Source organism: Ischnura elegans, chromosome 9 (genome assembly GCF_921293095.1).
Source record: "Ischnura elegans chromosome 9, ioIscEleg1.1, whole genome shotgun sequence".
Classification (NCBI taxonomy): domain Eukaryota; kingdom Metazoa; phylum Arthropoda; class Insecta; order Odonata; family Coenagrionidae; genus Ischnura; species Ischnura elegans.
In genome coordinates this window covers 57,358,761-57,370,857 of record NC_060254.1, presented here as the reverse complement: position 1 = coordinate 57,370,857, position 12,097 = coordinate 57,358,761, and the positions used below count along the sequence as shown (strand labels likewise).

General features: G+C 39.4%; 1 protein-coding gene across 1 annotated transcript in view; it reads right to left on the bottom strand.

Moving 5' to 3' along the window:
• Positions 1-12,097, bottom strand: part of LOC124165709 (major facilitator superfamily domain-containing protein 12-like) — a 95,931-nt gene that overhangs the window by 3,226 nt on the left and 80,608 nt on the right. The window contains exons 2-7 of the mRNA XM_046543195.1: positions 7,244-7,548; positions 5,628-5,918; positions 3,827-4,040; positions 2,298-2,415; positions 1,842-2,201; positions 716-827 (exon numbers count right to left, since the gene is read on the bottom strand). Coding sequence (XP_046399151.1) covers positions 716-827; positions 1,842-2,201; positions 2,298-2,415; positions 3,827-4,040; positions 5,628-5,918; positions 7,244-7,436 — 1,288 coding nt within the window. The 5' untranslated portion in view covers positions 7,437-7,548. The remainder of the gene's footprint in view (positions 1-715; positions 828-1,841; positions 2,202-2,297; positions 2,416-3,826; positions 4,041-5,627; positions 5,919-7,243; positions 7,549-12,097) is intronic.

Here is a 12,097-nt window from a genome sequence, read left to right as displayed (position 1 = left end):
AGGCAATAAAAAAATAATAGGAAACCACCCTATTTTAACGGACTAGAGCTGTCTTATTGCCAAGCAGCAATCCCTGCTCGAAGGGTAGGCAGGGTAACATGAGTTAATACAAGATTGGTCATTTCAAAGGAAATTGCTGGTTCAGGGTCATTACAAAAGGTCTAAGGCAGTGGAGGGACTCGCATAGCTAAGAGAAAGCGAGTATGTTGATATGTAGTACCTCATTCGTGAAACTTCTATGTACATTTTCAAAATGCCCCAATATCAAGATTTTCAATTAACTCCAGTGAGGCTCATTTGTCACAAACAAGTAGTATATCTAAGTCAAAATGAGGTGAATGATCAGCAATGCATGTACCTATTGTATTGCAAACACTCTTCTGTAGCCTTTTCTTCATAGTCTCATACAAGTATCCTCTCATCAACTATTTTCTTTTCATTAATGCGCAGTGTGTGGTTCTGGCTTAAAATTTACTCAAAATATTTTTGGAGTGCAGGAATTTTTTTGTCATTATTATTTTTTTATAAATTTATTTCCATTACCCCCGAAAACAGCACAATGAGGCCTTTACATCGGGAGTTTTTAAACAATCAACAGCAGACGATAACACACACCCATGTCCTGGAGGGGGCAACCTATCCAGGCGGGACTCGAATTCGGTGTAGGGCGAGGAATTATCCCCGCCGCCACCGTCTAATTTAGGAATTTACATACCTATGAGAGCTGCCACGAAGTATATTTGACTATCCACGTATGAAGGTCCCTCTCCATAATAAATCCAAATGCAAGCAACAATGCTTACTATTCCTCCTATTAGGTATGTTGGCTGTAGGGAAAGAAATCAATTGTAAATATCATCGTACTGATTGATAGCATATGAAGTGAAATTCCCACTCATATTAAAGGCATTTCTCTTAGTTTGTGATAGTTGTGAAGATAAAGCTTTTGAGGAAATATTGCTGGCAACAATTGTTATTTGATCTCATCTAGCACCATTGAAGAGACCAATGATATTAAATGCGAATGTTTGCAAAAATATTTCATCAATGTAATGCAATCTGTCTTGGTTGAGTGAGGTCAGCCCCCTTTCCCTTCATTTCTTAATGATTTTGATGGGATTCCATGAAAAAATGTTTAAGGTTTAAATTTTATGGTTGCAGCCTTCAAGTGAGGGACTTTTCAGAAATTTCACATACTGATATGGAATGACCTTAAGGTTTCACTTCACTTGAATTTTTAATCAAATGGACCTGTTAAAATGGAGAACATCATCTTAAGAACCGAAAAGATATTCCAAGTATCATTTATTTACTTTGGGGAACATATGGTCTTACAAATTCATTTTGCTCATGAGCAACAATGGACTTTGAACCCCATTGGCTAATCCATCGACCCCAGGGGAATGTACGAAAAATGCTACAGGCCCATCTGTTAGTTGGTTGTTTTTCTGCTTGCTTCCTCTCGCTCATATGTGTCACATAGCTTAAATTGTATAAAATAATTAAAGTATAATTATTAGTGTAGCACAAGTATTGGAATTGTAAGTAAATAGAATGAACTCCATAAAATATGTGTTGGAATTTTTATAAAATTTTAGGTAAAATGATACAGATTAGTTGAAAATGCCCTGGTATTCTTTGCTGATATCAAGTGAAAGAGGCTGGTACAAAAAGGATTAACAATTGCAAGACCATAGTCTCTACCTTACATACACACTAATTTTTTTGTTCATGTATGTGCAGTTAAATGGCTGGTATTCTAGCTCCTCCTGTCTCAGCGTACTGGGTAGTATGAGCGTGTAGATAATGTGCATGATAGGATTTTGATTCTGTCTGCTTACCTTGCGGCCCATTCTTTTATTGATGTATTTCACAATCAAGGAAGTGATGAAGCTGCTGGCATAGCTCACTAATGGGATAGTTGCCAGGTATTCTGCTTCAAGATCCAACGAATCGTCCAGATATAGGGGCATATAAACTTGGCTCAGTGTGGCATACAGTCTGCTTGACACGTACAAGAATGCCACTTGGTAGAGTCTTGTACTCTTGAAAAATTTCATTTGCGGCTGTGAGAGCCATTTAGATCCTTTACTTGAATTGGAAGGGCTTGGGGTTCTCCTAGCAGAGGTAATCTCCTTGAGTCCTAGGTGGAACCAGAAGGTGAAGAACAGGCCGAGTGCTAGTCCGATGAGAACTATATTCTAATGGTGGTGGCAAAAGAGAGAATACATCAGAGCATGGTCATTTAGGACTCCGTGTGTGTATGTGGTTAGAGAGGAGAGTCAAATAACACATACCCTGAATTTGTATGCATCTGAGGGCCCAATTTTGTTCACAGATCCACCCTTCGTAAGGTGCAATACCATCCACGTGATGAAGTAAACGGCGACATTTGAGCAAACGGAAAGGCTGTACCTGGAAATCAAATGTGATTTAGTCATCAGTGTGGAACTGTAACTGCAAGCTAGATCTCTCCCTCTTTAGCTGAATCTGATTTGCATGCTTCAGCCTTGTGCATGAGACCATTCTATTGTTTCTAAATGCAACCAAATCATGTCCTATGCATTGAAGCCATTGGCCGAAATATCTAGCCTCTAACTTAAGCATGTTGCAGCCATCGTATCAGGCTTTAAAGTGCATAGTATTTGTGTTGGAAACATCACAAACTTTCCTTTAGATTGTAAATTAAATGAGTTGATTATTCAGAAAACGACTATCAGAAAATATGAAAGGCAAAACTTTAGTTTCATGGTAATTAAATGCTAGAATAATTAACTAATGCAACCATTTGATACAATTCTGTATCTCAACTACTGGAGCCTTATTGTTTAAAAAACTCCCTGCCAATCCATTAAATGAGCATAAAAACCCAACTGATGTCTTTGAGTCTCCTATAGGCAAACAAATAATGATATAATATTCCTCTGTTAAGAGTTGTCACTAACATGAAGATGTACAAGTATTCAAGCATAAGGCATCAAAGAATTTTTCAAGAATGCTCACTTCTATGTTACATGCAAGCATGGTTGTGTCAAGCGTGATGATTAATTTGAGCACGGATAGTCATTTAAAGTCATCTTCATCCAACAGAGTTTCAATTCCTATGCTAAGGCAATACATAGTAGGTTAAGTATGGTGAATCTACCTCCAAGAGATACTTCAAAGATTCTTGAACCAAAATAGGCCTCATAAAGTATAAAAGCCGTGTGAAATAGTCAGCCCATATTCACAAAAATGTTAAAGTTATCCATGAAAATGTGATTTCCAGACTTTTTGAAATATTTCCTTCATTAATGAAAAAATGATAAAATAAAAAGTTAATATGCTATGCATAGCTTGGGAAGTAATGGACTAAATTTTTAAAATATTTTTTGGCTTTATTTCTAACGTTAAACAGACCTTTTAAGTTTGCAAAAAATCACTTCACCAAGGGATAACTGAGGCACACCAAAAGAAATATGTATGCATCATACAATTAACACTCATGTATGTGTAAAAATAATTTCAACTAAATTAGCGTAGAGGAGCATAGTTAAAAATTATGAAAAATGAACTAAAATGAAGTTGTAATTTTATGCACACAAAATAGAAATATGGAATAGATGATAGAGGGAAAAATATTTCTTGGTTCTCTCCCACACAGGCTGGTAAATAAAATCATGCATGTACTCCTAATATTGTTTACAACTGAATTCTCATATTGTTTTATTTTTTTGCTCAAGGTGTTCATAATGGTGAATTGTGTTATAATCGATCATCAAACAATTTGATAAATTCAGTGAATAATATTCTCTTTATCATGTTTATAACTCTTTAATTACGTTACCTAATGGCAGTGAGTTCAGTCCTTTGGTGTTCACTTGGAGTGAGGTCTGTTATTAGTGAGAGGTGAGAAATTTGCACACTCGCCCATCCAATCTGGAAGACGGTCACCAAGAGCGAATAGTAGAGGGCGATGGCCCAGTCGTCTGTGCTTGACCCGGTGCAAACAACGCACATCATGAAGATGAAGGGGAAACTAAGGACGACTGCGATTGTTCCTGGAATAGACAATGGAGTATTTGCACAATGTTTGGAAAAATAAGTATTAAAAAATTTAGGCGTAAAACTCCTCATTAAAATGAATTACCGTATTTCTCCGAATATAGTCCCCCTCTGAATATAGTCCCCCCCCCCTAATTTTGAGGCTTCAGTTTTGGGAAAAGTTAACAAAAATGCGTTTGAATATAGTCCCCCCCCCCTTTACTTTTACCACAGACATTTTTGGAAAAAAAGGGGGGACTATATTCAGACATATACGGTATGTACACGTTCTGTATTCATTCAGAAATAACAGTATATAAGTCTTACTTCAGACCTTGTGCTGAAGCAGAGAGTAACCATTTTCCTCATTTAGTGGTGCAAGTGAACCTTGCCAGCACTTGCTAATGGATACTGCAAGCTACGTTTATATTAGCTCTGTATCTTAATTATGGAGTTTATTTAAGTACCTACATATATGTATGACACAGTATATTACATATTTAGGTGTTTAGAACCACTGTTCATGCGGCAGGATGGAAATAAACTCATAAGAAAGATATTTAATGGTCATGTCCAAATGGCCATATTAGTAAAAGGGTCGTCAAACTTCACTTGTCAGAGTAGACAAAAATCAAGAGTGCACAATGATTGAAGTTTCTTTTCAGAGCCAGATTCTTTACTTGAACCGAAAATTTCAATTCATGATTTTCAATTCAATACCACCAATATTAATCATTTTTTTAATACCAAAAGAGTCAATTTTTTCTGTTCCACAGGGCCAAACACAGATATGGTCTGATTTCCAAAGTTTTTTATTATCAGGGTGACCAATATTAATTTTTCCTCATGAACATGATTCAATTCTAACCTCTTTGTGTTTTTCGTGGCATTTTCCTTTGCTTGTTGGTGTCACCCCGTGTAGATGGGGACCTTGTATAGGCCTGGTTTCCAAGGATCATGCATCCATGGCTATGTGACGGCCTATGCATGGTGGTATGATCACGGATCGGAGAAGGGATTTGTAAAGATCCCTCAAACCATTGGGTGACATTGACAATGATTATTTCAGGCAGCATGCCACGCTGGTGGTAGCATTGTGTATAAGTTGCCCAAGAGGTAACTGCTATGGGATGCAATTCTGTGATCACGCAGTAACACTACCCCACCTGAAGGCCGCTATACACAGCAAATGATTTCATTCGCATGATCATGCGCATGGTCATTCACCATATATGATGGAACAATTCGCGAATGAACCTTCATGCACATAATTATTCAGTGAAAATTAGAACATGTTCTATTTTGCTCGCATGATCCTGTGAATGATCACATGAACATTGATCTGCATTGATCACATGAACACTCGCATGATCCTGTGAATGATCATTCGCATGATCATTCACCGTGCATAGCGGCCTTTACAATTAGCAATGCTTGGAAACCAGAAGCACAGAGCTCCCATAAAGGGAATTGGCTTGCGATCATACGATTGCGCATCACACAGTCATGGTTCTTGGAAACCAGGGCTCAAGTATATTGCATGCTTGAATTTTAGGGAGGGCAGCTGCCTCCCTTTGTTATGCCCATGCATAGTGGGCCCTTACCGCCAAGGTGCCATGACTTCCGTCGTCCATATTGCCACCTTCCACACGAGACCCCTTGGCCTGCATTCTTGTCGGCCAGGATGCCAACAACGGGTGTTGCCAGAGCGTCAACAATCTGTCCAAGGAGTAGAAGTGCACCGGCCACCTTTCCATCCATGCCGAGCACAGCATGGAAGAAGAGCAGCGTGTACGAGAACCACATAGAGGCACAGATGTCGTTGAGGATGTGGCCCACGCCATATGCTGCCTTGCTTGACCATGGCAGCCCCTCTACCACTACCGTGGGCCCACCTGTGGACAATGGCACTTATAGGACACAGCATCCTTGATTGCAGGGCATAAGGTAGAATAGGACATGCAACGCAACACCTTATTTTATTTATTTTTGATGAGAATAGGATTCCAATCACCATCAAAAATTTTGTGAAAATTCGTATACATTTTTACAGAAATTTCTGTGGGCATTTAAGAAAGTCAACATGCAAATGAATACATAGACTGAAATTTAGTGTATTCCATAGACCATGCTATTAGATGGGAAGATACAAAAATCCTTTGCCACTCTCAACGTTACTTGGACTGCATAATTAAGGAAGCGATAGAGATATGCCTCAATCCCAAAAATTTCAATCAGGACACAGGCTTTCATCTTAGCAATACATGGAGACCTGTAATCAGCTGTATGAAAAACATAAGGGTTGAACGTGAAAAATTTCAAAAGACCTACAGCCAATCGGACGACACCTGAGCCACATTGTTGTCCTCGGTAAACGGTCGATCCATTTCACCGTGAAATTGGACTTCCATAAAGTAACACAGCCTTGAGGATGGGAGACAAGTCATCTCCCGAAACGTCGGCTTGTATAAAAGCATTAACCTGGCTGCAAACCCGAGAAAAATTCATCAGAAGTATTCACCAGGAAAAATTTAAATTGTTTATTATTCCATAGAACTTTGTGTTTGGTTAACCACGCGTCATTCTCAAGGAAAGTACTACTTGTTTTCCATAGAGTTTGCATTAATATATATATGACTATAGTCCTTTACCCTTATAAGGGTGGAGTAAGGAGAGCGAAGAGAGTTGCTGAGTAAAAGAATGATTAAGGTTTGGAGGTTAAAGTGAGCCTACGGACTTTTGGTGGATGCAACCAAATATTCCTTGAAGGGGGATAGGGACTTGATAGAGAGGAGAATGATGCAATGGTGTCTAGTCATTTTACAAATACTCATGGAACTGCTTGATGAATGTCATATTTTCAAAATTTTCAATAACATCCAGTTTAGCACTTATGCCAGCGGCCCTTGCTGGTTGAGCGAAAACTGCTAGGGGCCGATTTATCGGCCCGAATTATTTCACTTTTTTTTCGTGATTGTGGCCTTTTCAATGGCTGTAATTTTTGTAAACCCCCATATTGTACCTATGGTTATAAGATGTAAATATATCTTAAGAATTGGGAAAAAAATCTAGACATTTTAAATAAAATTAAGTAGCTGAAAAATTTTTAAATCTGAAATGTTGCTAATTACGGAAAATAGCCTTGGCAGGCTTTGTACATCCCATATGAAATGGGCTGGCAGTAAAAGGGTTAAAGCCTTCGGCCTGTGTTGATACTTACCTCTGCCACCAGAGGGTGCTGCCGGGACAAGAGGGTGGCGTGGTGGCTCGATGGAGGGCAACGGGGTGACCGACTGGTATTTCTGCAGTTTGAACGGCTCATTCTGGTAGTAGCCGGGGATGAGGCCCGTTATCTTGAGCAAGAGGGGCTCCTCGTCTTCATCATCGAAACTGTCGTGGTATGGTGGAGCCATCTTGTGTCCTCTGCCTCACTCACAGCAGCAATCGAGCCTGCCTCAAATGAACCTCTGCCACTCCAGCCAATGTCATTCTTTCATGGCAATATCATCTTGTATTCTGATTCAGCTGCAAGGCAGAGAAAGAAAAATTGCATTTTGTTAGATGGTAAGATAGGAACAAAGCATAAGGGTTCAGACCCGAATATAGGATCTTTAGACCCCTGCAAGCTTCAAAGAGGTGTGAGTGGGTTGAGGGGCAGGAGATTTTTTAATAACAGTGATAACCTTTTTTCTTGAAGGTTTTCAATGTCTTTTCTTGAGGGTTGCACATAGTTTCTTGCTAATCATTGAAATATTTTTCAAGCTGCATGTATATTTCTCATTTTTCAAATGTGCTTTTTCCTATGCCAAAAGGAATATTAAACCAATTTACACATCCATAACCATAAAATGTGATTAAAAATAATTGCTACAATTTCACAAAAAGTTTAACCTATTTTGTTTTAGTATTTTCAGTGAATCTAGCCTAGCGCTATAATAGTTTTGAAGTAGGTACTATAGTGTGATAGTCAAGTGGGTCTCGCGTTTGGCAACTTACCGTAGAGCTCTGGGCTCCAATTTTGGCTGAAGCCTTTGTACACTTTGAGCAGAAACCCTAGAAAATTTTCAGGTAAAGGCCAGTTATTGAAAAAATACAATAATCGTCGAAACCAGTTGGGAATAATAAAAATTCTCATTGAACGTTAAGAAGGTTTCAAAACCAGGCTTTGCTTTAATTCGTTCCCTTATGTATCATCAGATTTTTCTATTTGCGATAATCTTTATTCGTTATTAAACTATCATCATGTCTGTCGGCCTTTCCAGTGCTTAGCGAATTTCGGTACAGTGCAGAAAACAGTAGATTCCCGCTTAACGATTGGTTCAGTTTCTACGATGGATTCTGTATACGACATAAGCTGATTGAGGGCGCACTTTTTACAATTAAAAATTTCGTTGCTTTTTTTCCTTTTAACTTTTATTTAAATTATTTAACCCTTCTCCTTAGGGAAACAGATTTTTAACATAGATGCTTATACGTGCACTGATAAATTTTTAACAGTTTCTTCGTCCAATAATAATGCAGACTTAAAATATACTTCCCTTTGCGATCGGTGGGCCAGTAAATGCAAGTTTCACTAGCAAGGATGATTTACTGAACTCCCCCAGTAGCCCATATTGTCCAATTTGCCTATTCATAGGCACTCTCTTCCCCACCCCCCCAACATGTTGGCTAAATGTTGGCAATGAGATGAGAACCAATGAATAGCCAATATCTGATTAATGGGGTACTATCCCAGGCCTGTGCTGGGCCGGCGGGACACTGGGACGCATCCCGGTGCGCCTTAAAGACTGGAAATCTTTGGCGTCCTCCTGTTTTAAAACTGCCATGACAAGTTTTAAAATCAGAATATCAACATTGAGCTGTTAACTTGATTTCAATGATGTCTCATTTAACAGCATAATTAACACCATTTTGAGCAAATATAACAATATATAAATACCTCCGCATTTCCCAGCAGTCCTCTCCCAGCATAATGCTGGCACCCTCTGGCCATGGCCGTTCACTGCCCTAAGAAGGGGTCCAGCACGGGCCTGGACTATACCCCCCCCCCCCCACAATCGTCCTTCAGAAGAGGGGGACTTTCCCCCAAATGTGGCTCTGGATATTCATTAGAGTACATAGAGACTCTTCCCACATAAATTTCAGGGAATGTGTGGCTTGCCCTTCTCCTTCGCAACGGACTTAACTGAGCCCCAATAGATCTGTATTATCGTCCTCCATTTCTATTTTTATGTTTGCCAATTTTACTTTCGTATTGTCCTTGGCCATGGCCATGGTCATTGCAATGAATGTCAACATCACCATCTTGTTCCAAAATTGACCCAATGTGGGTCGGAAAATTTTCCTGAACAATCAAGATTAAAATAATCGCATTTCATAAGTTGCATTAACTCGGTTTTGGAGAGCTTTATCGGTTTATACTTTTACGGAAAAAATTCCTCTGCTTAAAGCTTATAATCCGAGTTAACGAGAAGGAAGAGGTCACGTGGCGTGCAGGAGGCTTAATTAATCAGCACTTGGAAGATACAAGTGATAGCGGCAAAGAATACGGGCGTGTCACCCACCCAGGGACGGATCAAGGTTGTTGTTTTTGGGGGAAGGTCATTACTTTCGGCTCCCCCTAAATGTAATCCAATACTTCTCAGCAATAATGAGTCTTACGTCTGATATGCGCAGAAAAGTGAGTTTATGGATATTCGTCGAAAATTTTTAAATATTGGCTGCTAAGCTGAAATAAAAACTTTCATTGGAGGGTCACTTTATAAGTCATCATCTTTTCGATTTTCCATCAATTACGGGGGTGAGGGTAGTGGCGTATACAGAAAAAACTAAAAGGGCTTCTTCAAGATTTACAAGAAGCTATATCTTTACTTTTATCGTAATAAAAACATAATCAAGTAACATGCAAAATTTAAGAAAGTTTTAATTAAAATGATTATAGACATACACAAGAGAGTGCCATCTCATGAAATAAAAGAGTTACAATAGGGTATGGTTTCCTACTTTTTTTATTACCTAAATCGAAAGATTATTACTTTTGGAGTACGTACTTCACGCTTTAAATATTTTAAATTAAGATATCTATTTCTCGCGATTAAATGAAAAGTGAAAAATTTCAAGCGCACGAAAACACGACGGCTAAGTATGAATGCTGGGAAAAGCCAATGTGACGTCATTCTGGTTCCAGCCGCCGCCGTGTGAGGCCACCTTGGTGCGAGGCTGTGAGCGCCGATACGATGCAGGCTGCTTGATCTCAGACGATGTAAAACTCTTTTATCTTCTCTTGTAGCATCTAGATCCCTGTGACGTCACGTGGAGTGGCAACGCATGGGCGCCAATCTGGCATTTTTCAAATGAGGTTAAAATTGACCATAAACATACGTCTAAACTGGGATTTCTAAATCCAAATAATTTGAATATTATGAATACACTAATGGTGGGTAACGAATCGCAATCAATGCCTTTCGTTTTCTTTGACGAAGGAAACTACCCTGATGTAAATCTGCAATGTTGGGCAATGCGGGCGTCCTCGCAGGCCCATATGTATCCACCCCGGGGGGAAGGGGGTAGGGAATAGTCGCCCCCCTTAGTCCGCTATTGCACCAACCGCGAATTTTAATGGGTTCACAAAAGCCACTCGCGTTGCTTAAATCAGAGCGATCTGAATTTGACACGGACATAAAATATGGTGTCAAGATATTGTCTGGCATACAGTTCCGGGCCGATTCTAATCTCCTGACCGCTTCGTCTTGTGCGGTCATATGTTTCACTGCGCAATCTGATTTGCCGCGCCCAGAAATATTACATCAACCCGCCATTTGACTATTGGATATGCTATCGCCCACCGTACAATCGAAGGATTTACAAGAGTCGCCAGTTGCTCCGCTGATGGCGAAGCGAGCTTGAATTTCTCGGGAAATAAGCTTCAATTACGGCTGTTAACCGAACTTATATAAGCGTGATGATATATTCCAATGAACTCATAAATTTTCAACACTTCCTTTGGATTTGTTAAGATTAAATAATCGCTCTGTACTAATCGCCAAGCTGCGGACAGTTTTGAAAACAGTTTTAAATGCCAGCCACGTGGGTGGAAAAATTAAGTAATGCGGTACGGACTGGGGTCTCCATTATGTAATACCCTTGGTCGTAACTACCAGTTAATGAATGCTTAATTCGATTGGGCTTTTCGGTGGGGCCACATCTCAGTTCATTTTGTTGCATTGTTTTAGTTTACGAGGGGTTGTACGCCTTATGGAATGCTGTGGACTTCGGACGATTCTTCAGTCCCTTTAAAAGGCTACCGAGAAGCGGTCCTGTAATTTTGGTATATCGATGGAAACAGAAAATTTATTAAAAATTCAAAATTAATGAAGAATTATATCAATTATAATCATTGCATAAATCTGCAACTATTTGTATTAAACAGTTTCTAGTTAATGTAAAAATATTTGTTTTAGGCACGTATATTACAATAGAGGATCCTCAAGTCGACCTCTAATTGTGTTGTTACCTATCGCGTATTTAAATGGGTTTATAGATGTCACCACTCGTATCGCTGACGGACAAATTGATCCGAGTTTCACGAAGAAATAAGGTATAATTAGGGGTATTAACCGAAATTTATGTACATGATGATATGATTTATCAAATTTGTTACTTTTCAATGCTATTCTTTGCATTTAAAAATACTAACTGCAAAATATTTGAAAATAGTGGATCGCATTACACTCATCACCGCGCCGCGGATATTTTTGAAAGCCGTTTAAAATGCGACCGAAGTGTCAACAGAAATCAGCCTTATATGGGATGGAATTGGGCCTCCTGTATGCAGTCCCCTTGGTTTTAAGCTTCCTCTTCAGGAAAACAGCATTTTATTTCGGTAACGCGAACATAGGTGCGAAATAAATGCGTGGTTTTCGTAAAACTGACTGGTTGGGGTGAGTCAATGGAGTCACCGGAACGGCTTTTTGAACGCGGCCATTGAATCGTGAGCCTCCCGGGACCTTACTAACTCGAAATCGGCTATCAGAATTAGGGGCGGTCTGGGGTGCTTGGGGGCCCTCGGAAAGGG